The sequence below is a fragment of the Mesocricetus auratus genome, unplaced genomic scaffold, assembly GCF_017639785.1.
Source record: "Mesocricetus auratus isolate SY011 unplaced genomic scaffold, BCM_Maur_2.0 Super-Scaffold_4256, whole genome shotgun sequence".
NCBI classification, from domain to species: Eukaryota; Metazoa; Chordata; class Mammalia; order Rodentia; family Cricetidae; genus Mesocricetus; species Mesocricetus auratus.
Window position 1 is genome coordinate 78,965,393 of NW_024429182.1, and position 25,018 is coordinate 78,990,410.

The 25,018-nt window shown below is 37.5% G+C and overlaps 1 protein-coding gene across 3 annotated transcripts in view; it reads right to left on the reverse strand.

Annotated features, from left to right (window-relative positions):
* The window catches only part of LOC101828403 (ATP-binding cassette sub-family A member 3), a 115,566-nt gene that overhangs the window by 86,921 nt on the left and 3,627 nt on the right, over nucleotides 1-25,018 (reverse strand). For 2 of the 3 annotated variants that reach the window (XR_005880710.1, XM_040755408.1), the window contains exons 2-9: nucleotides 20,620-20,740; nucleotides 20,023-20,272; nucleotides 16,184-16,311; nucleotides 13,899-14,058; nucleotides 9,707-9,966; nucleotides 4,159-4,275; nucleotides 3,738-3,855; nucleotides 3,281-3,454 (exon numbers count right to left, since the gene is read on the reverse strand). Coding sequence is in view for 2 of the 3 variants with exons in the window: in XM_040755408.1 (XP_040611342.1) it covers nucleotides 3,281-3,454; nucleotides 3,738-3,855; nucleotides 4,159-4,275; nucleotides 9,707-9,966; nucleotides 13,899-14,058; nucleotides 16,184-16,311; nucleotides 20,023-20,272; nucleotides 20,620-20,679 (1,267 nt within the window). In the remaining variant the exon portion in view is untranslated. Of the gene's footprint in view, nucleotides 1-3,280; nucleotides 3,455-3,737; nucleotides 3,856-4,158; nucleotides 4,276-9,706; nucleotides 9,967-13,898; nucleotides 14,059-16,183; nucleotides 16,312-20,022; nucleotides 20,273-20,619; nucleotides 20,741-23,798; nucleotides 24,394-25,018 lie in introns of those variants that run through there. The other variant, XM_040755411.1, reaches the window with a different exon arrangement.

Genomic DNA, 25,018 nt, shown 5'->3' on the forward strand with positions numbered 1-25,018 from the left:
ACTTCAGATATCCAACAATGGCTGAAGCAGAGGCATGTATGCTCACAGATAAACACAAGGAAAACCAGAAATGATAAATATGCAGTGTCAGCTCTTCAAAGGAACAGATATATAACCTGTTTTCCTCCCAGAAGGCTGGGAATGGATATGGTTAATAGTATGATCCTCTGTGTGCTATCCCTATGGCCAGGCCACATTGGCACCCTCAGACCATTATCTTAAGCCCGCTTATATCAATCAATCTATAGCACTGTCCTCCCCCAGACCCTTATCATGAGCATTGTTTACCTTGAGCCTGCTTTCTCAGTCAATCTACAGAACCTATCTTAGAATATGAAAGATATCACTTGTACTTTACAAAAGTTTTGATGTAGTCATGCCTTAAGCTTTTTTATGAACATGGAATTGAGTTAATTATCATCAGGAAATTTTATTCCAAATTTACTCTGCTTACATATGCCTAAAATAAACTAGCCAGGGTCAGAAGTTTGAACCAACACTGGCTACTGAGTCATGTTGAATCAGATTTCCATCTTGCCTCTTACATATAAACACTATGCTAGCCATGGTATTTTTAGAGATCCCTACCATACCAAACTGCTTTGAAATTAAATAAGAAACTTCACTTTTATTCTAGAGATACACACTGTCTATTTGTTATTTGATAATGGCGTTACTTTTAGGTCGCTCAGGGAAAAAAAGGAAATGAATAATAATGGCAGGAGACTTTTTAGCCATGCACAACTAAAATTTATAGCCATACAAAGTCATAGAATCATTAAAGCAAATATCTGTGTTGTAAGGGAGCAGTACCCAAGTTCTCTAAGGCAAATCTTCATGACAACAACCAAGAACACATATAAACTTATGCTTATCAGTAAAGAGAAATAAGGTTCAACTTCTGTTTTCCAGGCTAGCATGTAGGGGATTGGAAGTTATTACTGGGTAAAAGTAAAAGCTGCACTGATGAACACAAGAAAAATGAAAACAGGCGACAGTATACCCCTTAAAATGAATAACTAGTAACAGATTCCAAAGATATCAAAGTGTGATATGCCAGATAAAGAATTCAACAGAATGATTTTAAAAGAGACTAATAAAGATAAAAAGTTAAATGAATTAAGGAAGATAATTAAGTGTACAAATGAGAAATTTAGTAAAGACTCAGATTAGAAGCTGTGTAAATCAAGTGTAAAAGCCTCAACAGAGAGATCAGTTAGAAGAAAGAGTATCAAACCTTGAAATACTATGTTCTAGAAACATAAAAGAAGAAACAATGAAAACATAACACAAGATCTCTGAAAAATCATCAAATGATCAAATATCTGTCTAATCAACATTCCCAAGGGAGAAGGATTACAGGTTGAGAATACATAAGACCTAGTCAATGAAATAATACCCCCAAAACATCCAAATGTTGGTTAAATCATGAACATTAAGGTACAGGAAGCACTTGGAACAGCAAAAATAATTTACCTTACCCCAGAATAACCTCTCTGAAATGTTTTATGACTAAATATTTAAAAATCCAGAAGAAAGAATATTAATCCATGAGATAAGCACCAAGTAACACATAGATAAACTGATTAGAGTAGACATAGATTTCTTGGAGGAAATACTAGAAGACAGGAGGGAATGGCACAATGGAAATAGTAATAACTAGCAGCAATCCCACTCAGAGGTATGCATACAAAATGAAGTCAATGTGATACCTGCACACATATGTTTGTTGAGGAGCTGCTCACAATATACAAAATATGAAATAAGTTTAGATGTCTGTCATAAGACAAAGGAATAAAGAACACATGTATACATATACAGAATATTATTTAGAAATAAAGAATGAAAGTTTCATTTGCAGTAAATTGGGTGGGGCTAGAAATTGTCTTGTTAAGTAAAATAAGATAGACACAAATGTGAAAGTATTATATTTTGTGATATGTGAGAATAATTTTAAAAAGATGTTATTAGATAGTAAGAACTATGCAATAAAAAGAATTAAGATAGGATAGGAAATCAATGGCCATCAAATCATGATACATGAAAGTATTAGAAATATAATCTTACTGACCTATATAATTAATATATGTTATAAAATTAAAATAAAAACAAAAACAGAAAAGTTGAACAGATCTGCAAATAGATTATATGGTAGTCTGAATGAGAATGGCCCCAGGGGCTCATATGTTTCAATAGTTGGTCCTCATTTGGTGGAATTGACTGGAAAGAGTTAGGGGATGTGGCCTTGATAAAGGAGGTGTGTCACAGGGTGGGCTTTGAGGCTTCCAAGGTCTCCCATCATCCTCAGTGTGCTCTCTGCCTTCTGCTTGCAGTTTTAGGATGTGAGCTCTAAGCTGTTCCTACCCTAACGCCTTTGCTCTGCCATCACAGCCCCTACCCTCTGAAACGGTAAACCCAATTAAATTATTTCTTTAGTAAGTTGTCTTGGTCATGGTGTTTTATCACAGCAGTAGAAGCCTAACTAAAACAGGTTGTATCTGTAAAGAGCAACAACAATACAAAGAAACATCTAAGACTGTGTTTTCATTGTGTATCTTACCAAATATTTAAAGGATAATTAACACCACTCTTTCCCAGACTCTTACAAAAAAGAAAACAGATGAAGAATAAAATAATTCCTGTGTCAATATATATGGTCAGTATTATGCCAATATACCAAAATTAAACAAAGATACCACAAAAAGAATCACGGAAACTTCTCCAGTTATAAAATGCAATATTAAAACATAAAAGTTAATCATACTGACAATAACAAGGAATGAAAACACAATACTGCTTACCATCATTCTAAATAAAGCTAAACTCATGCATATTATCTTATACACTACAACCCTACTCAAATTTTTCTCAGCTGGATAAATTCATTCATGGAAAAGCTAAAATCATGTCAGTGGGGAAACAATGACATCTTTCAGGGTGACAGGCTTCAGTTGTCTGGGGTGACAAAATTATCCCTTAGGAAAGACATAGGTAAGACATGGGCATACATATGCATGCAAACATAAATACCTAATATATTCCTTGTAATATCACTTATATAATTTTTAGTTCTCATGTACATGTAAATATGTGTCCCCAGTATCTACATATAACACACACACACACACACACACACACACACACACAATGTTCTATGATAAAGCCCATATGTGGGAACACTCAACACCCTTTACCCATGCTCTTCCCCAACCCTGTATGTTCTGTCCTTTCCTTCTGGGTTGCAAATTAATGAAGGTGCTGTCACAAAGGGAAGATTCACCTTTCATTTCCATCTTGCATATTAAGTCGGTCCCGAAAGCTAGCGCTGTGTTTGTGATGAGACTGAGAGCCAGTTTCCCACCGAGACTTATCTGATTGTACATCGAAATTATGATTAGGTACGGGAAAAACGTGAGAAAGTGGAGGAAACCTGCAACAGAAGTGGCCAGAGAAGCTGGAAAGGAAGAAAGAAAAGACAATCAGTTGACACAAGCTGCAGCAGCTGGAAACAAAGCTCTCCAAAGGGGAGGTCTCTTTTGCACACCCCCATATTATTGGCATCTTGCACTGTGCATAGTGCACAGAAGGGGCCACAAATAGACTTTTACTTAAATGAATAGTATGATAAAGCTTTTCCCGAAAGTGATCCAGCGGTGTCTCAGACTGAGGGAGCTTCTACACAAGATTCCCTCTCAGTCAACTCACAGGGTGTTTCACAGAACCCGCCTTCCACTCACCTTTATCAAAGAATGTGCTGACCATGAAGCCAAATAACACTGAGGGGATGGCAAAACACAGGAAATAGAAGGCAATGAATAATGGGTCACTGTGTTGAAAGACTCTCTCATGTGTAATCTGGTGAAATAATTAGGAAGCTAGTTAATCACATGTTAAGTACGAGGAAAACAGGCATGGAAGTAAAGGAGAACACTGAACACTGGCCCCATTGAAGTGAGACATTGAAGTGATTGCCTGCCTACAGAAGGGCCACTCACCTAGGTCTCTTTTTCACCTTCTGATCAACTACGCCTTTTGAACTTCCACAGCGGAGCCAGTGCAAGACACATTTCCTCTTTGGAAAGCTAACACACTCTGCCCATTTCTTAACTTCTCACCCCTCCTAAAACTGCGGTATGCTGCATGCAAATGGATACTTGCCTTGAGAAATAAAATCCCACACAGCAAACAGATGATAATGAAATACATCAATAAGAAGGTGACAAAATATGAAACCCAGAGCATAGCATTACTGAGTCCCACCACAAGCTGGTATTCCTAAAGGAAAAATCAACATAAGCCAAGTGTCATGAAAAACATATTTCAAAATGCCTTTACACATCTTACCCTACACAGGTGAATATCACATCCCTATTTACAGACAAATAAACCATGCCTCATAATAGTCAAATGACCTAATTGAAGCTTTGTACCAAATGAGTGGTGTAATTTCTACTCAGAATTCTGGGTGTGGAATTTTTTTTCCTCCTAAGACTTAGCAAGTTCTGGTTCTAAGAAACGCCTTTAAAGACTAAGAATTAAAAAGATAAGATTAAGATGGGCATAATGGAACCTTTGATCCCAGCACTTCGGAGGCAGAGGCAGGTGTATCTGAGTTTGAGGCCAGCCAGGGCTACACAGAGAAGCCTGCCTTGAAAAATAGATAAACAAAGCTAAGATTACTCTTCTTTTCATATACCCTCTTCCAGGAAGTAATAAATCCAAAAGATAAATATATTTCAATTCCATTGTAGGTTTGAGCAGAGCTAGGCAAATTATGACCCATAAGTTGATTTACCATCTTACATTTTTTTTGAGCAGGAGGAAAACTTTTATTTTTATTTTTTGTAAGATATAATGTGATCAGATTGTGGGGAGCAAATCACTACAGAACTTTTGTGCATATAAATAATGCACTTAATTTACCTATTTACCTTACATTTATCATAACAGCTTGTGTCCTAACCATTACAGCCTGAGCAGGTGTATGGCAAAAGGAAACTATGTTACAGATGCAATTAGCCATCTTACATTTTTATGGGCACAAAGCCACATTTATTCATTTTAACAGTGTCTAGAGCTGCTTTCATCCTACAGTGTATCTCCACCAACATTTTCTGCATTTATAAGTTAGAAATCCAGAGGCCTAGAGAGATGGTCCAGTTGTTGAGAGCACTGACTGCTTGACTGAGTTAGGGTTTCTAGTGTTAGGATAAAACACCATAACCAAAAACAACTTAGGGAAGAAAAGGGTTTATTTTAGCTTAAAGTCTCAAGTTATACTTTGATCACTGAGGGAAATCAGAGAAAGAATTTGAGGAAAAAACTGAAACAGAGTTCATGAAGGAACACTGCTTACTGACTTGCTCAGTTTGCTTTCTTATACAACCCAGGACCATCTGCCCAGAGATGGCACCAATCACAATGGGCTGGGACCTCCACCATCATTTTTCCTGTGTCTTTATGCATATGCAAGTTTCTCAACTTTGATGTTGACAGTGCAGTTTCGCATTACAGGACACTATGTTGGGCACTGTAGGACATTCAACAGCATCCATGGCTTCTACCAACCAGGTGGAAGTAATATCTGTCTTTGTTGTGAAAATTCCCTCCAGACATTGCCAGGTTGACCAGTGGAACAAAACTGCCCCAAACTGAGAACAAAGCTTCAGAATAAATTCTACTGTCATTCCACCTACCAAAAAGCTATAAAGTAATAGCTGAGTGTGCTGACACATGTCTATAATCCCAGAATTTAGGGGCAGAATCAGGAGAATCATGAGTTTGAGGCCATCCTGAGCTGCAGAGAATGTTTAAGGCTAACCTGAGCTACATTTAATACTCTGTCTTTTAAAAAAATCAAAATTTGGGGCTATAACTCAATGGAAGAGTACTACCCTGGACTATGTAAGGCCCTAAGTTCCATCTCTAGCACTGAAAAAAAAGAGTAAGAAAAGATCTCAAAAGATTTCCAGGATACCTAAGAATGCCTCAAAATAAAATATAAACACAGGAATGAAAGATTATCAAGTTCCCAATAAAGTAAATAGCACAATATTCAAAGTTCAATTAAAAATTACCATGTGTCATAAAAATTCTTTTCTGGGTACATGTCTTTATGTAAGTGGGTTACACAACTTGTTTCAATCAATGGAATGAGGCAAGGGAGATGAACCATAATTACATTGTACCCCATAAAGGAGGCTGCTGCACTAAGTTTTTCTGTTGTTCTGGCCAACATCAAGTCCTGTGACTTTAAGGAGAGGAATTCTACCCACAGTCATAAGAGATAAGAAGTGAATTTCTCCCCTCTGTAGCCTCAAAAGGGAGGACAACTTGGTTGAAACCAAGACATGGAGAACACAAGATGATAAATGTGTGTCATTTGTTAAGTTGCAGTGATTTTCTATGGCAAAGGAGAAATGGACACATCATGAGAAAATAGGTAAATTAGAAACCAGGAGATAAAGACATTATGCTTTATTACAAGTCTAATAAAGTATAATGAATAAAGAACAACTTGTCATATAGGCACAATAACAGCAGCAGCATCAAACAAAGTGAAGAAGGAAGTGTCAAGGTGTCATTATCTAGTATAACGTAATTATTATCAGGTACAACATAATTATTATCCACAAGGGTTCATCACTGCTGTCACACCTGTTCCATCTGTTGAAACAAGCTATACAGATTACAACTCCACAGAATATGAATGACTATCAGATGCAAGAGAATTGCTATTGCTCAATTCTATTTAAGTTCCAAAAGTGAGCTAACACTAGCATAGGCTTTTACACTTTAAAATATCAATAGTCTTTGGGAATAGAGACAGATAATCATTTGAAAGTGACAGGAGCACAAACTGGATTTTATTAGCTGGTTTTGTTTTGTTTTAATGAAGGTATAAATTTGGGTGGGTATGAAAGAGTGTGTGGATCTGGAAGATGGGGGAAGGGTAATTATAACCAAAGTACAATGTATGAAAATCTCAAATAATATTTTTTAATTTTTATTTTAAGACAGAGTCTCACTATGTAGCCCTGACTGGCCTAGAATTCTCTATGTAGACCAGGATGGTCTCAAACTCACAGTGATCCACCTGTCTCTGTATCTCAAGTACTGAGATTAAAGGTATGTAGCACTCATGCCTAGCAGTAAAAATATTTTTAGTTAAATAAAACAAAATAAATAGAAATTTAACTAACTTAAATTGGGTAGTGTAAGTTTCTGGCTGTTTCAACTAATAGCTAAATATATTTGAAAAAGATTATTCATCAGTTAGGTTTTACAATGAGAAAAAAATTAAAGAACGATTCAAAGTGAGCCACTCTCACTGAGGGCAAAGGATTGATATGAAATAACATTAGGGAGATACAGGAATTGGCAAAACCAAAGAGAGTCTGCTGGCATAGCCAGATGGTAAAAAATTAACAAAAGCTTGAGCAACTAGGAGATGGCATTATCCCAAATGGAAAAGGCAGAGGAGCCAAGAGGGGATGGGAAAAAAAGGGTTTACATAATTCTCACGTGTAACACTCAAGGGACAAAGAAAATAGAAAATTAACCAAGGCTGGTGTGCTCAGTATGCCCTGTGCACTGATGTGCAGTGTCTCTAATAATGTTCATTGTAGAATATTATTGTCTTCATTTTAAAGATGAAACACAAGGAGAGTGAAACTTCCAACATTACAGCAGCAGGAAATGGTGAGAATATGCATTATGTGTTATGCCACACTGATAAGACTGGGGTTCCAAGTATGAATGATTTGGGGCATCATAATTTCACTCCCTTAGCCAGGGAAGACAGAATGATTCCCTATTGAAATTTGTCTTTATTAAGCCCAAGTGTCACTGTTATTCAGGAACCAATGGACTTACTCAACCTGGACATCATTTGACAAGCAACTCCAATGCCTTAACAACAACCTGATGAGTGGGAAAATCCTTGAAAGATAAATTTCAAAAATTTGAAGTCAGTCATTTCCACTGGTTTCTACTTCCTAAATAGAACTCCACGTATCACGCTCTGTCTGCACACACACACTAACTCAACTTAGCACAGTCTTCCCCGCCTTTTCCATGGACTACCTTAAACTTACCTTATCTTTAATCATACCTTAATGGACAAGACTTATCAACAGATAAATGACCCATAGACCAATCCATCTCACATGTCATTTCTGTGTATCCTGAGACCTAAGAATGGTTTTTCATTTTTAAGTTATTAAAAAGAAGCAGAAAAGAATGTGTAATGGTGATGATTACAAACCCTACAATACTTATTCTCTTTTGCTTTCGCTTCAAGTCAGCCAGTCCTCCACACTTCTCTCCACAGTTGCTCTTTCTACAAGAATAGTGATAAGTACACTAGTAGGCCTGTTTCAAACCCTTTTCCTTTGGTAGTGTGTACCTAGTGAACCATATTATTCTCCACTGCTCAGAACAAACAAAACCATCTCTCTGTACTTCAAGAATAATTTTCCCCTGGCTATTGTGAATGAAGCAGCAATGAACATGGATAAGTCAGTATCTCTGTAGTTGGATATAGAGTCCTTTGGGTGGTATAGCGAGCTCTTGAGGTAGATCCAATTTTTGAGGAACCTCCACACTGATTTCTGTAGTGGTGGCACCAGTTTGCATCTCCACCAGTAATGAATAAGTATTCTCTTTTCCCCACAACCATGGCAGAATTTGTTCTCATTAGTTTTTTTAATATTATCCATTCTAACTAGGGTAAGATGAATTCTCGAAGCAGTTCTAACTGAATTTCCCTGATAGTTCAGGATATTTAATATTTTAAAAAATACTGTTCAATCATCTGCATTTCATCTTTTGGGAATTCTGTTTAGTTCCTTCCTCGGTTTTTTTTAAATCAGGCTGTTTTATTGATTCTAATTTTTTGAGTTCTTTATATATTCTAGACACTAACCTTCTTTCTCTAATGTCCAGCTGGCAAATGCCCACTTGGATGATTAACATATCACACGCTAACTTACATTGTACCGAGACTTTGAACAATGTGTAAGCAGAGAGTCTGTCTCCTCTTTTTTAAACTACCAGTTATAGGATGAATGTAGGCCTTCTGGATACTTTAAAAATAATATATCATTTAACCACCCCAGTAACTACAAAAGCAGTTGTTATAGTCTTCAGTTTACATGAGGATGAATAGAGGATGATCACAGAATTAGTCAGTGATAAAGCCAAGCTTTAAACATAAGGCCATCAGAGTTCTTGGAACAAAGAAGTTAATTAGTAAATAATCACTAAACAAATTAATGGACAGATAAGTGTTTTAATAGCTTTTGACTTTGTAGTTGCAACTGTTGATAATAGTCTTGATTTCTTTCATACCAAAAATCATCTCAAAGAAGACCACAGGATGTAGCAATTAAAGAATATTTTAAGTTTTTTAATTTAAGACCTTGTCCAGTTATTTCATTGTTGTTCATTTCATTCCACAGACAATTTGGGGCCATTGATATTTGTTTTCTTTCCATAATATTACCTTTCATTTAGTCAAATCAATAATTTTTAAAAAATAAAAAACTGAAAATTGATCAATGGCATCATGAACAATCCAGACAGTCTATGTTTCATGCTATTTCCATGGGATATTCATTAGCAGTGACAAGTGAGCATAAATCACCGAGCCCTCTGCACATATCTGTCCTACTGGGCTACAATATTACAAAGAAAATGAAATTACCTTTAATCTCTTTTCCTTTTCCAACATAATGGTCCCAACAATGACAAGTGCCATTTGAGTAAATGTAAATAAAATTGTCCAAGAAAACATAGGCATGAAAGTCCACAAGAAGTTGTCGACAATGAAAGCAGGGTATGGGAATCTCTGTGCATAAATGGTGGCATTAGCAAACATGTCCTCTGCTGCTCTGCCACTATGATACACCATGATGGCCTTATCTAAGGAATGCTGCACGATAAGAAATCCTTCTCTGATGTATCCTAAACAAACAAGCAAACAAACAAACAAACAAAAAGACTGTCAAGTTCAGGATACTAACATATGATAAGAGAGATGACAATAGCAATTCAGACAATGCAAAACTTGTAACAAAACAATTTCACAAAGCAAAGGCAGCCACAAGTCATAGGGGTCAGACAAAGGTGATACACACCAACAGCCATACTAGCAGGTCATAGCCAGGCAGAGGTGGACACACATTTAATTCCAGAACTCATGAAAGGTATTTAAGACAGGAACAGGGTCTTAGAGCTGGCACTCATTCTCCAGTCACACTGAGGATAGGAAGGCATTCTGATATTGAGTCTCCAGTCATGTTGAGGAGAGGAGCAGTTTGGGATTGCAGTCTGAGGTTGGTTGAACTAGGATCACCATTTCAGTCTGAGGTAGAGGCAAAAACTAGTGATTGGCTGCTTTGCTTCTCTGCTCTTCAGCTTGAAGCTTGGAACCCATATCAGTCTATGGGTCTTTTATTTTTCATGTTACATGTGTCCTTCCAAAAATTCCTATGCTGACATCTAATACTTGATAGTTTTTAAGAAGTAAGGGCTGGCTGGGCGTTGATGGCGCACGCCTTTAATCCCAGCACTCGGGAGGCAGAGGCAGGGATCTCTGTGAGTTCGAGGCCAGCCTGATCTGCAGAGCAAGTTCCAGGACAGCCTCCAAAACAATACAAAGAAACCCTGTCTCGAAAAACCAGAAAAAAAAGAAGTAAGGGCTGTCATAAGTAACTGAGTCATAAGTATTCCACCCTCATGTGCATGGAATGCTCTTAAAAGGGAATTGAGTCGCCTAATCCTTTTTGCCCCTTGTTCCTCTACTATGTGATGAAACAACCAGTTTCCTCTCCAAGGGATGGAGCAAAAAGCTACCACTTGGAAGCACTCAGCGAGCCCTCATCAGAGATGTAGTCTGTTGGTGCTGGGAGCTTAGACTTCTCAGCTTCCAAGATTGTGAGAAACAACTTTCTATTATAAGCATCACAATATTTTGTTATGCTACCTTGGAACTAGCTAAGATAGTTCTACACACTGTGATATGACATAGGAAGGGAGAACTAAGCAAGAAGTAAATTCCATTTATAATAACATCAAAAAAGTAAAGTCAACACAAATAAACATCCAATGAGATGAAGAACTTACATATTCAGTACTAACAAACACTGGGAAGATAAACATAACGCATGTAACTGAAAGAATGGCTCCTATTTTAGTATTCATTTTGGAGAATGAATACTATTTAAAGGTCTTGCTTAAAGAGACCTACAAACTCAGTGGCACAACAAATAACCAAAACAAATTACAGAAAGAAGACCAAAGCTGGGATCTTTACATGCCTTGATTTTAAAACTTATTATAAAGATATTGTAACCAAAAAGTGTGTATCACAGACTACGTGTAGAGACAGATAGACAATAATGTGTCCATAGTTAAAAACACTGTAGTGCGTTCTTTAAAACATCATTAAAGTTAAACATCAAGCTTGACATTCACGTGTAAAATGCATGGAGCAAGACTGGATATGGTGATACACACCTTTAATCCCAGCATTTGGGAAGCTGAAGCAAGTGGATCTCTGTGAGTTCTAAGCTAGTTTGGTCTACACAGCAAGTTCTAGGCTTGCCAGAAACTAAAAACACAACAAAAACTTCATGTAGTCAATTCTGCTCTACTCCTCTGATGTACTACCATTCTCAGTCTCTCTAAATGGCAGCTACCATTTTGTTTGGATATGGTCTGCTGCCTCACAATCTTCATCTAATGAAAACTGGGGCCCCGGTGTGGTCATGCCAGGGTGGGAGCCATGTGGGAGATGATTGGGTCATGACTGACATCGGGACAGGTTAATGTTGATTTCATGGAATGGACAGGTCTTGTGGGTGTGAATTAATTCCTTTAAGTCTCAATTATAAAATGAGTAAGTCTAGCTCCTCACTGCTCCTTTGCCCCTTGGTCACACGCATGCCTCTTCAGCATTTAAACAGTCCCTTTATTTTTTTATTTTTTTTTTCAGTTTAAATTTAGATAATAAGGTTGCTTCACAAGTCAGTTCCAGGTCCCTTTCTGCTTCTCCACTATGTCGCTGCGCAGCTGGGAGAAGAGGAAACAGGAAGGAATGCTGTTGCCTTGCTGCTTAAACAACCAACAGTCTTGTGATCCAAGTAAATACCACCCAGGCTCAGGTAGTCATGGACACAAAACAGGTTAACAACAAAGTCCTAATAACTGGTATAATAGAACTTTGGTGCTGATAAGGAGCTCAGGCCCAAAGTGTTTAACATACACAATAGAATCTAAGCAAAAACAAACAAACAAAAAAGCAGGCCATCTGACTCCTACTTGTCCACTTAAAAAAGCAAATTCAAATTTCATAGCAATTAAAAATATTAACTTACTACACATGTCCATTTGCATTTACAATTTGTCTGTTTTTTATTTTCTTGTTTTAAAAGCTTTTATTTTTTAAGTGGAAAAAAGAAACTCTTTTCAAAAGTACCTTTTCAGTCTAGGGTGGTGGCACATACCTGTAATCCTAACACTTGGGAGGGTCAGGCAGGGAGATCATCCCAAATTTGAGGACATTCTATGCTTAAGGCCAGTCTGGGTTACATAGTCAGATACAACCCAAATAAGCTAATAATATTTATGATAAATGGTCCATCTAACTATTTTTATTAGACCATGTCTATATTTTGGTGAAACTGCTTTTAATCCACCAATATCATGCCATTTTCTATTATGTTCTTCTTCCCAAAGAATATATTTAGGATGCAGTATATTAATTTTAAAAGAGACTAGATTCATTTTAAACTTATACTTAGAAAATATTTTAAGTGATTTTGATAAAATCAAATACCACACAATCCTTCAACTCTAAAATGACAACTTCTTAAATTTTTGTAGCAATCTACACATATTTTCTATAGTTTTAATCTTATATACACAAATCAATATTTGCCAGAGTTTGTGACTTGTCAAGCTGATAACATTATTTTCAGGGACCGGGCAGGGGTGGATAGGGTGACAGAACCTCCTCCACCCTTCTCTGCCTCACTTATTTGAGAAAGGATCTGTCAGTCAATCTGCAATTCCTGACTTTGGCTAGGAAGGCTGACCAGCAAGCCTCAGTAGCATCCCTGTCTCCACATATTCAGCACTGGGGACATAGATACACCCATGCCACCTTTTCCATGGGTGATGGGATTGAACCACAACTTTACCCACTGAACCATCTCCTCAACTCAGGCTGATACATTCTGAAAAATGTTCTTGTTGAGATTGACTTTCACTCTTTAATTTTTTACTTATAATAGTAAAATCACACATAGTTTTTGTTTCCTGTTGAATAATATCCATCATTCTCAGGACCTGGTATTTAACACACAGCTCCTAATGCTATTACATTTTTCTTTCTTCAAGGTAATTTATAACATTAAAAATAATTTAAATTTATCATCATGATCTGATAAAAAAGCTATTCATCAACATAAATATATAAGACATATACATTTATGGAATATACATATATATTCCATACAGATATACACACATATGCATGTGCATATATAGACATGTATATAGACATATGTGTGTATATATATATATAGAGAGAGAGAGATGTCTACATATACATTTACACATACATATTGAGTCAAGAGAGGCAAAAGTTATCAACTAAAACTATATAGATGCACAGACACAAGAAAATTAATCAAGAAATAAAGAAAATAGTAACAGATTTTGGAAGTATCAAATTTTATATTTGTTAATAAAAAATAAAATTTAAATCACAATGACCCATAATGAATGAATAAATCAACTTGCTATGCAGAGGGAAAAAAAGGAAGACCGTGCCTAATGATTGCCATACACAGTAAAAATAATAATGTAAGTGTACTTAAGGATCTGCTAACCAGGGTCTCCCCCATTGTTTTCCATAAAGTTCCGGGGTCCTAGAGAAGGCACAGATGGGAAGAGAACCGATGTGTTCCAGTCCTTTATGTTCTGGTCCTTGGACGGCTCTAAGGGATTCTTAGTATCATAGAGATGACCAAAGCGCAAATTATATTTTACCTAGAATGAGAGTCAAAGACAAATATGTTAAACCAGTGAGCCTTGAAAAACAAAGATTAACAGTAAAAGGAAAGTTTTGTTTTCTAATTAAACATTTTTGTTTTGGGAACAAAAGAACGGCAGAATCATTATGACACAAACAACTAATATGTCACTTAAGCTATAACCACAGTCAACATGTAATGTGATCTAAATTCCATAGATCCTCTCTCTTTCATCTTTATGACATTTTGCTTTTGAGTTGCAAAGGTGTAAAAAGGTGTATAATAGTCATCAATATAACTGTACTTTTCTAATCCTACCTTTCTTCTGCCTATTGAATGAGCATAAAAAGTATCTGCTACAGAGCCTGGGAAGATGGCTCAGAGGTGAAGAAAACTTGTTGCTCTTGTACAAGACTCTAATTCCAGGGGTCTGATGCCTTCTTCTGACCTTTGAGGGCAACAGGTACACATGCTGTGCATATATACATGTGCAGGCAAAACATTCACACACATAAAAGGGATTAAATAAATATAAAATACTTTTTAGAACCTACTAGAGGATCTGGGGAGATGGTTCAGTCTGAAAAGTACTTGTTCACAAGCATGAGGACATGAGTTCATATCTCCAGAATCTATATAAAAGGCTAGATGTGGTGGCCTGTGCTTGTGATCACAGCACTGGGAATATTGAGACAAGAAGATCCCTACATCTTGCAACCTAGTCTAGCTGAATTAGCAAGTTTTGGGTTTAGTGAGAGACCCTGCCTCAAAATTTGAGGTACAGAGCAATTGAGGAAGACACCCAATGTCAGCATCTCACCTCCATATGCATGCACACATGCATGTACTTGCACACACATGAGCATGTACATATAAACAAACAGCTACATACTACACACACACACACACACACACATACCTACTAGAATGTCAGCAAGATTGTAGAACTGAAACAAAGTATGTGAACATACAAAAAAAAAGACCCAAATTATGTTGCCTCTAAGAGTCACCCAACTTTTAAGAACACAGAAATAAAAGTGAAGGGATGAGAAAAAAACACTGTAAACAAACATTTACCAGAAAAGAGCATACTTAGATTTAGATATACCCAAATCAAAAGTGATGCAAATCTGTGGCCCCTATAATTGAGAAGTGGAGGCAGGAGGATCAGAAGTTCAAGGCCATTTTCAGGTGTATAGTGAGGTCCTGCCTCAAAAATTGTAAAAAAGACATAGACATTGGATATGTATAAATGTATTGATGTGTCAAGAGAATAAAATAATTGTAAATATTTATACAGGCAATATCAGAGGAAATACACATGGGTGCACTCAAGGAAAGTCAAACTGTGATTGTGGGCTTCAATAACCCCACTTTCAACAAGGAACTGATCATTCAGTCAGAAAATTAGTAAGCAAACTGTAGACTTCAATAACACATTGAACTAGGATAGACATCCTATTGCAACAACTCATACTCCTCACGAGCAAGTGCATGTGAATATTCTGCAAGGCATTGGGCCAGGAGGCAAGTCTTAGTAAATCTAAAGATTAAAATCATACAGGGCACTGTTTCTGGTCGCTATAGCATGGAAACTAGAAATCAATAGGAGGAAACTTAAAGTTATACAATACATCCCTCAATAACAATAATCAGTGAAGAAATGAAAAGGGAGTATTGGGAGAGTACTGTACAAGACTGATGTCCTGTGTTAATTAACCAGATTCCATATAAAGGCAGATGTACCCACTAGTGATCCTATAGTGAGATGGAAGCAGATTCTCTTATAGGCCAGTTAGCCTGGTGTATAAGCATATTGGTGAACAAAAGACCCTGTCTCAAATAAGGTGGAAGGCAAGGAGCAGCATCAACAACGTCCTCTGATATCTACACTTGTGTACCAGTACTCACACACACATATATACACACAAGCATGCACACACAGAGAGACATACACATGCATACAGACACAGAGAGACCAACAGATACACATAGGCATGCTCATACAGACACAGAGAGACCAACAGACAGATACACATAGGCATGCTCACATGGTTATGCAAACACACACACACACACACACTTAAAAACTCTCAAAGAGAAAAACATAATGATCAGGTCTTTAGATAAAACTTTCTTACCTGAAGTGGCAAGCGTTCATTGTTGGTTTTGAACATGTGATCAAACACAATAGCAGCCAGCACATATGTAGACTTGTTTTTATATTTAATGTATTTCTCAAAAGATTCTTCAGAAGAGAAGCCTTGAACTATAGAGAAAAAAGTTCAGGTTGCCCACATAAACATGAAAGGTATAATGCTCATGAAACAACCCTGTCATAACAGTGAAAGCTGCAAACAGTGCCATTTAATCAATGACACTCAGACCATCTAATATATACATGGAGTGTGGAAAACAAATGAAAAATAAATATATAGAATAAAAATAAATTACCAATATATGATACATAAATGTATAAAGCAACACACACACACAAAGACTTTCTTTCATAAGATAGTGGAAAGACTGTATTCATGATTTTGGAGGAAATACATGTTTTTAAATAATAGTTCATTTAAAAAAAAGGGATGTGACTATAATTTGGTGGTAGAGCGCTTGCCTAACATGCAATGCAAGGTTCTAGGTTCAATCTCCAGTTCTCCACCTCCTCTCTCTTAACACACACACACACACACACACACACACACACATACACCACATGGCAGGGGGGCACCATTGACTGGAGATTGCATTGACAGAGCAACAAATATTTTAAAATTTCATGAAATAAAGCTTAATGACATTTAAAAATCACTATTCTTCAAGATAGCATTTGGTGAACAGACAGGTCACAGACCGAATCCAAAGTGGATACTTAATGGGTATAACCAACAAATACATCTGTAACAGCTGTAAGTGAAAAAGAATAAGTCAACTCAACAGAAAATGGAGAAAATGTGTCAACAGGGTTGCTATAGCAAACAAGAACCCAAATAGCCAATAATCACATGAAAGGTTAGTACAGCCAGAGTAGACTGGGGTTCTGCTCAGCTGTGGGGTGCTGGCCTAGCGAGAAAGTCCTGAGTATGGCCTTCAGAGGCAGCAACAACAAAACATTAACTAGAGGAAAGCGAATCAAGGCCAAGAGGATCCTCACCACATACTCCTCAAACAGCTAGAGTTTTGTAAAATTATATCAATATTTTATTCATCATCTTAAAATATTTGTTGCAATTTTGTTTTCTAAATAAATAAAGACATATGCCTTTTGCTTAAACTTTAAGTGCTTTCCTCTGTGACTGACTTTCATTAGAATCCAGTGAGCTGTCCCTCAGGTGTCCCCTGGTGACACACATGGTTACTGTGTTTACTGAGAAACTACCACTGTTTTTCAAAGTAGAGCCACATTTTCCTTCCCACTGGTGTGGCAAGGTCCCAGTTGCTCCATACACTAATCAACCTCACTATTATCTTTTTGTTCCAGTTATGAATGGCATCTCATTGTATCTTCCATTACATTCCCCTGATGATGAACAATGTTGAACATCCTCCCATGTGTTCCTTTGTCATTCAGATCTCATCTTCAGTCTTCAGCAAAATGTCTACTCAGACCTTCTGTTATTTTATAAATCGGACTTTTGTCTTTGTATGGTTAAGTTATTAAGAATGCTTTATAATACTGTTACAAGCCCACTTCATATAGATAGCCTGCAAATATTGTCTCAATCTTTAGGCTGTCTTTCATTTTCTTAGTACCTTCCTTTGAAAAATATTCCCAATTTGTTTAAAACAAAGTATTTTTATTGCATTTTCATGATTTTTCCTTTGATTTTTTTTGTCATATCTAAAGGTTCTTTTCCAAATCCAAGGCCATGAAAACAATTCTTTTTTCTTCTAAAGTCTTTATAGTTTTGGCTCTCTTTATTTAGATTATTGGCCCAATTTGAATTATTTTTACATAAGATTCAAGCAAATAAGTAATGAGTCAACAACATTCCATTGTATGTGGAACATTCTGTTTCCAAATAGCTCAAGACTATTCTCCATGGTTTTGTTTTGAAATAACATCAAAACATCAATTTATGCTGGGTGTTGGTACAGCATGCCTTTAATTCCCAGCACTGGGGAGGCAGAGGCAGGTGGATCTCCATGAGTTCAAGGCCAGCCTGGTCTATAAAGTGAGTTCCAGGACAGCCCCCAAAACAATACAGAGAAACCCTGTCTCAAAAAAACAAAACAGAACAAAACAACAAAAACCATCAATTTACTATGCCAGTATCTGTTTATTTCTAGAATCTCAATTCTATAACACTGATATACATAACTACTTTTGTACCAAAAGAGTGTGTGTGTTCAAAACTTCAATATTTCTCCATATTATTTTGGCTTATAATGAGTCACATTTTTACATGAATTTCAGAACTGGTTCATCAATTTCCACAAAGAAGCTCAAAACCCTGTGCAGGCAATATTCCTGTTACTAGGCATTCAGAAAAAAACCAAGCTTCATTCATTCACTTCTCTGGGAAGGCTCTAGACTTCCTAGCCCATGGGTGGAGACCCTGAAGGCAAGTTGCAGGGCTGCTTCAGATTCCATAGCAAAGAATGAGGTCAGCAGAACCCCACTAACACCTTTTACCTGTGTGTTCCTTTGTGCCAACAGGGCTGATCTCTGTCTACTGCAAAGGCAAACTATCTGAACCATAAAGCAATTTCAGAGTCTGGTGTAAATATAGGACAAGTGTACCTTCCTGGACCCATATATGAGACTGCTCTCAGCTGATAGCTGTGACAAGCCAAATGGACTTTTTCAGTCTACAGTCAAACCATCTCCTCACCATCGTGTTTGGGGGGAACTTCCATAGGAATCTCTCTATCTATGTCTGTGAGCTAGGTTCTTACCCTGTCCACAAAGGTGGCCTCTAATCACTGCTGAGAGCACCTAGAACTGAGTCTCGGGGACATTTTTGGCCTGTGGTCAGAGTTGGAGACTCTGGAGACACAGTGGTCACTCTTCACCCCAAATCCCCAGGACACAGTTCTGATAGTAAAATTATCAGATGAGGACATAACCAAGTCCGTGAGGATATGGGAAATTTCTAGTTCTAAAGTTAGAAACATAGCAGGTAAGTCTGCCATCTGGGCATTGTCCCTTCAAGGTGGCTTTTCCAGGTCTTGAACTCACGAGCCCCTAATTGGATGGCACTTTTATCCACAGGCGGCTGCAAAATTATTACTGTACTTAATATAAATAGAGGAGTTTTAGTCCACTGTCTTGTTATCACTACTCTGTATATATCATAGCTTTAAAAGTATATAGGAAAACAAATCCACATAATGACATAAGTCACATGACAAGATGGAGGCATGGATGTCAAGTTCCTAGTGTCGGAGAAGAAAAATTAATATGCAGAAATACATTTGGTAACGTTGTCTTTTCTGTCATGATTCTGCACTATTTTTCTTTTCAGTTGCATTCATATATCATTCTTAAATATTTTCATAAATTAGTGATGTGAACAAAATCTGTGCACCAAAAAAGTATCTGCTTTATCCTAATACTTGACACAAAATCATGTACTTTTAGCTCAGAACGCATAATCACAGGGCTAGTGGGATGACTCATTGGGTAAAGGCACTTGGTACCATGCCTGGTGACAGTATCTGTGAAAGGAGAGAACCAGTGCCTGCAAAATGTAGTCTGACCTTCACACCTGTCACACACACACATCATGCACACAAACACACGTGCATACACACACAAAAGTCTTTCATAGCACAATCATAAACAAACAATAGTTATAATTCTAGAACTAGAAATTAATTCAGTCATCTGGTTTCAAATATTATATTTCAATAGTGATTATGTCATGAAAACATTTGAACAAACTATTTGGGAGACTAATGAATGAATTATGAAGGTTACCGAATCATACTAAAACATTTCCAGAGAGGTACTTCAAATATTTTAATTTCTAACCTTTAAAGTTGAAATTTAAATCCTTTTTCACCATCTCAGTAATATTTCTTGCCGCATCACTCTTAGAAGGCACATAAGCCAATTCAAATTCAAACTTTTTATTAAGGAACTTGGGTAACGTCAGGGGAATAGGACTAAAAGTTGCACCATGAGAAAATGTCTTCTTTGTAATTTTGCGTACAGTTAAAGTCCATGCAAACAACAGAAATATCAAGAGGATCTCTACTACTAAGCCAACCACATTCCGCTTCTGCAAAAAATAAAACAGGAGGAGTGTGTTAGTGAATACATGAGCAAGTACATGTATGTGTGATGCTGTGTGTGGGCATGTACACACAACACAGACATACATTATTCTGCTTTGTTCTACAATGACAATGGCTCCCCCAACAGTCTTCCTCACACTTATATAGTTCATTCTATTCTACTCATTCTATTGATTCTTAGGGTGTTCTTCAGACTAAGCAGTGCTAGCTAGCTCCAGCTTTGGAACAAAAGCAAGAAAATGAACTATCATCAAATGTGATAAGGACGATGTCAGTTCCTCCTCTGGCTTCACACAGTTTCCATCTAGCTCCCACAGATACCTCCACTTACCTTCAAAAGGAAATTTTTCCAAAGGAGGATTGAAAATTGCTTCATGTGCAATGAATCCATTTTATGAGAAAGGGTGAGATTTCAATGCTTAAGAAACAAGATGTAACATAATCAAGGTCACCTGCCAAAATATTAAATGGCATCAAGAAAAAGGTTTATTGCTTTATTGTTCCACACCTCCACTTATCAATGGAAAGATAACTACACAAACAAACAAAACAAAAACAAACCTTGAAATGGGTACTTGTCTGCTCTTCTATACTTTATATCAATTCATTAAAACATTGAAGAATAGCAATATAAATGTGAGCAAACTATAGATCCATTTTCGCAAAGAAGATGTAAAATATAAGTGTAGAATATCACTATTTGGGAAGCTTCTGCATGCTTCACAAACACATACTTGTTTAGTATTTCTCATGCAATAATCTGTACCAAACATCTGGCCAGTTCACAACATGCCCCTTTCCTCATGGCCATAGACAGTATAACATAGTAACTATGAACCTAGATCTGAGTTAAGACCAGAAATCTTCAACATGCTGCATGCATATAATTCTGAGCAAAATAATTAACCCATGACTACTTATCATCTGTAAGTCAGAGAATGGTAGTACTTACCTTACAAGGACTTACCCTGTCCTTGAGGTTAACTGCTACTATGGGGACACTGAGGACTATTCATCACATTTTCAATTATGATAAAACATATAGCATAAAATTAACCAGAATGATGTTTTGTTTAGTACCTGGTTTAGGAGTATCAATCACATTGTCCTACAGCCAACACCACCATTAATAACATTTTCCTCTTTAAGAATCTAAGCTCTGACTTTTTAAACTATAGCTCACCATCTCCCCCATGCCCTGACAGTATATATATATACTCAGGATAATAAGTGTGACTGTGCAGCCCCACAAGGTTGGTTAGAATGGTTGCTCAGGAAGGAACTTTAGATACTTGTCAATGGATGGATCTTGAAGAATATTTTATACTAAATGAAATAACCTAATCACAAAGTGCCAATGGTAGAGAAGATACAAATACAAGAATCTGAGGAAAACTAAACAAAGATAAATGTAAAGAAATATACATATAGACACAATCAAACAGATAGGACACTAGACCTGAACAAGGATGACACTAACAGACATGCTGGCACAGAGAGGGAAAGTTCATTGTGCCTCAACCCTAGACAAAGAAAGCTCACAAGGGTGTGTGTGTGTGTGTGTGTGTGTGTGTGTGTGTGTGTGTGTGTGTGTGTGTGTGTGTGTGTAATTTAACAGAGAACAAATATTTCAGGGAGAGTGGAGCCGGGCATGGGAAGGGTTGGAGGAAGGACAGGGGGAATGATACAATTATATTTTGACTTCAAAAAATAATAATAAAGAGAAACTCTTAGGAACAACCAGAAGAAAAGCAGAAAAACATCTTTAAGGGAACAAAGATTGAGAAAGTAGCAAAACAGAAATCAGAAAGGCTAGAGAACATAACAAATGTGCGGGAATCTGTTTTTTGTTTGTCTTGCTATACAGCTCAGGCTAGCCCAGAACTTGTGATCCTCCTGTCTCTGATTCCCAAGTACTGGTGCTACATGGGTGTACCACCATATCTAGCTAACATTTCTAATTGCAAGGGGATGAAACTTTTAGTCATAAAATGGACATTCTCCAAAGAAATCCTTCAGACATTAAGGTCTGAAATAGACATTCACAGGTAAAGGAAAAACTAAGAGACTTCACAGCTAGTAGATTTGATCTGAAAGAATTAGTAAAGGAAACTCTTTGGAGAAAAAAGAAATAGTATCAGAATATAGGAACCATCAGAGATGAAAAAAATACCTGGAAGAGCAAGGATTTCTAGAGTACCCTGGCTAAGGAGACTAGCCATGTCTGTGAGCTCTGAGTTTGACTGGGAAACCCTGCCTCAAAGAATAAGGCAAAAGAGCAATTGAGGAAGATCCACATTAACTTTAGTTCTATACACACATGCAAATATAAACATGTGCCCACACAAAATTGAACACACCTACATAGACACATGCTACACATGCACACACACCACACAAACATATATGCAAGGAGAAAATGAAAAGGAAACTCTGCAAAAGTGACAGAACATTTTCTTGACTGATCAAGATAAGGAGATGACTCAACAATGAGTGTCAGGTCCAAAGGAAATTTTTGGCAGTTAGACGAAAGCCAGTGTTCCTCGGGGACTATGAAGCAGGTTCCCCTCTACCAAAAGGAGCCATATCCGTTAACACTGACTCAAAAGAAAAATCTGCCAATCTGCCTGTGGTGGTTATTAACATACCAAATGCATTCTGGCCTCTAGGCTCCCTTAGTATTCTCCATCTCATGGGCTTCCCTCCCAAAAGCTACCCATTCTCCTTATAACCCTGCTATTTTTGCTATCCTTGCTCTCTTTGTCTTCATCTCTCTGTTTCCCCTCTGTTCTGTGCTCTCCCTCTCCCTAGCTCTGTGCTCTGTTACTGCTTTTCTTATGCTCATGTCCAGTCTGCTATCCATGTTCAGTTTCCTTCTTTCTCTCTCTGCTCTGGAATCTACCAGATGCCTCTGGCTGCTCTCCCCCTCCTATCTACAATAAAATAAAACCTTCCTCTTAACCATACCATAGGGTAGTCATTTCATAAGCTCATACAATGAGAAGACATTACCAATATTTTAGAAATAAAAGCAATTGTAAGAAAATACTATGAAAAATTACAACCCAATAGATTTAATGACCTAGGCAAAATTAAATCCTAGAATTACAATAACATGCAAATTTCAAGAACAAGTGGAAGATGTGAACAGACCTTTTATAAAAGACCAAATGGACAATGTAAACAACTTTCCAGCACAAGAAAAGACAGGATCAGATAGAATCTGGAGTAGGAAGAATTTATGCTGATTCTTGTTTGGTTTTTCCAGTCAATAACAAAATTTCCAACTGAGTACCCTACAATAAAGTCCAACTCTGGAGCTAAGTATGCAGTACTAGCGTAGGCTAGCTCCCTAGGTTAAGACTCAGGCCCACACAAATGCCCCACTCCAGATGCAGCTGCACAATAGGACCTCTGCCTGGGTACCTCAAGTGTCAAGGCATCTACAGTCCTTCTTCTAGCTTCATATTTCACTAGAGCAGCTTAAGATTGATGAACTTGCACCCTTACAATTACAGTATAGCACAGATGAACAGCATGTGAAAGGGCATGCAGAGCAAGGTGATGGGGGCACAATGCTTCCATCATCTTTCCAGAGTGACTCCTTGCACAGCAACCTGTTCACCAGAGGCTCTCTTAGTTCTTGAGGTTTTGATCCGGATTCATCAGGCAATCATGATAGATGAAGTCAACAGTCCCTGGTGATTCAATCAAGCTCCAGCCTCCTTCTCTCTTAGAGATGACAGCCCCAACCCTCTGATCCTCACAGCCCTGCCCACCTCGGCAACCAGCTCCCATTATGAGATGACCTAGGGCCTGATGTCAGGAGTCTCCATGTTAGGACAAATTCATGGAAAAGTCAAAAGCAACTTGTAGCATGAATAATAAAACCCAGAGACAAATATTGTATTAAAGCTGAAGATGGGAGAAGCAAAGTGGCCAACCACTGGAGAGTTCTCACCTCTACCAATGTTCAGACCAAAAAAGTGATCCTGTCCTTAGACTGCATCTCCAAACTTCATGTGTCCACCAAACGTCAGACTACACTGAGCTCCTGTCTCCTCCCGCCTTATATTCCTCTCTAGGGCTGGGATTAAAGGCATAGGATCTCAAGTGCTGAGATCACTTTTGTATGAGTTCTGTTTCTCTTTTAGACTGGATCAATTTCGTGTAGCTCAGGATCGCCTTGAACTAACAGAGATCTGTCTGCCTCTGTCTCTTAGTTCTAGGAGTAAAGGTAGGCACCATCACTGTCTGGCCTCTATGGCTAACTAGTGTGGCTAGCTTTGCACTCTGATCTTCATGCAAGCTTTGTTAGATCATAAACAAAATATCACAAGAGCAACTAGTTATGAATGACAAAAGATACTCCTGTCATCAGGGGTTCAAAGTGCTTGGAGATCTCTGAGTCAGGAGCCAGGAGCAATGTATATAAACACAGATACAAACACACATGCCACCTCTAACTCCACCAAACAATGGGAGATGGCACACTCTCTAACTCATTCCATTACTTGTACCCCAAAACAAAGCAAAACATCACAAGCCAACTATAGACTAATATCACTTAAGAATATAAATGCAAAACCCTTAACAGTACTAGCTAGCTGAATCCAGAAAAATATTTAAGAATTCCTTTTTTATCAAGTGACAGTTGGATTTCTCTCAGGAGCATAGGGTAAAGCAATATAAGAAGGTCCATCAAAATAACATAATATATGGCCACGTTG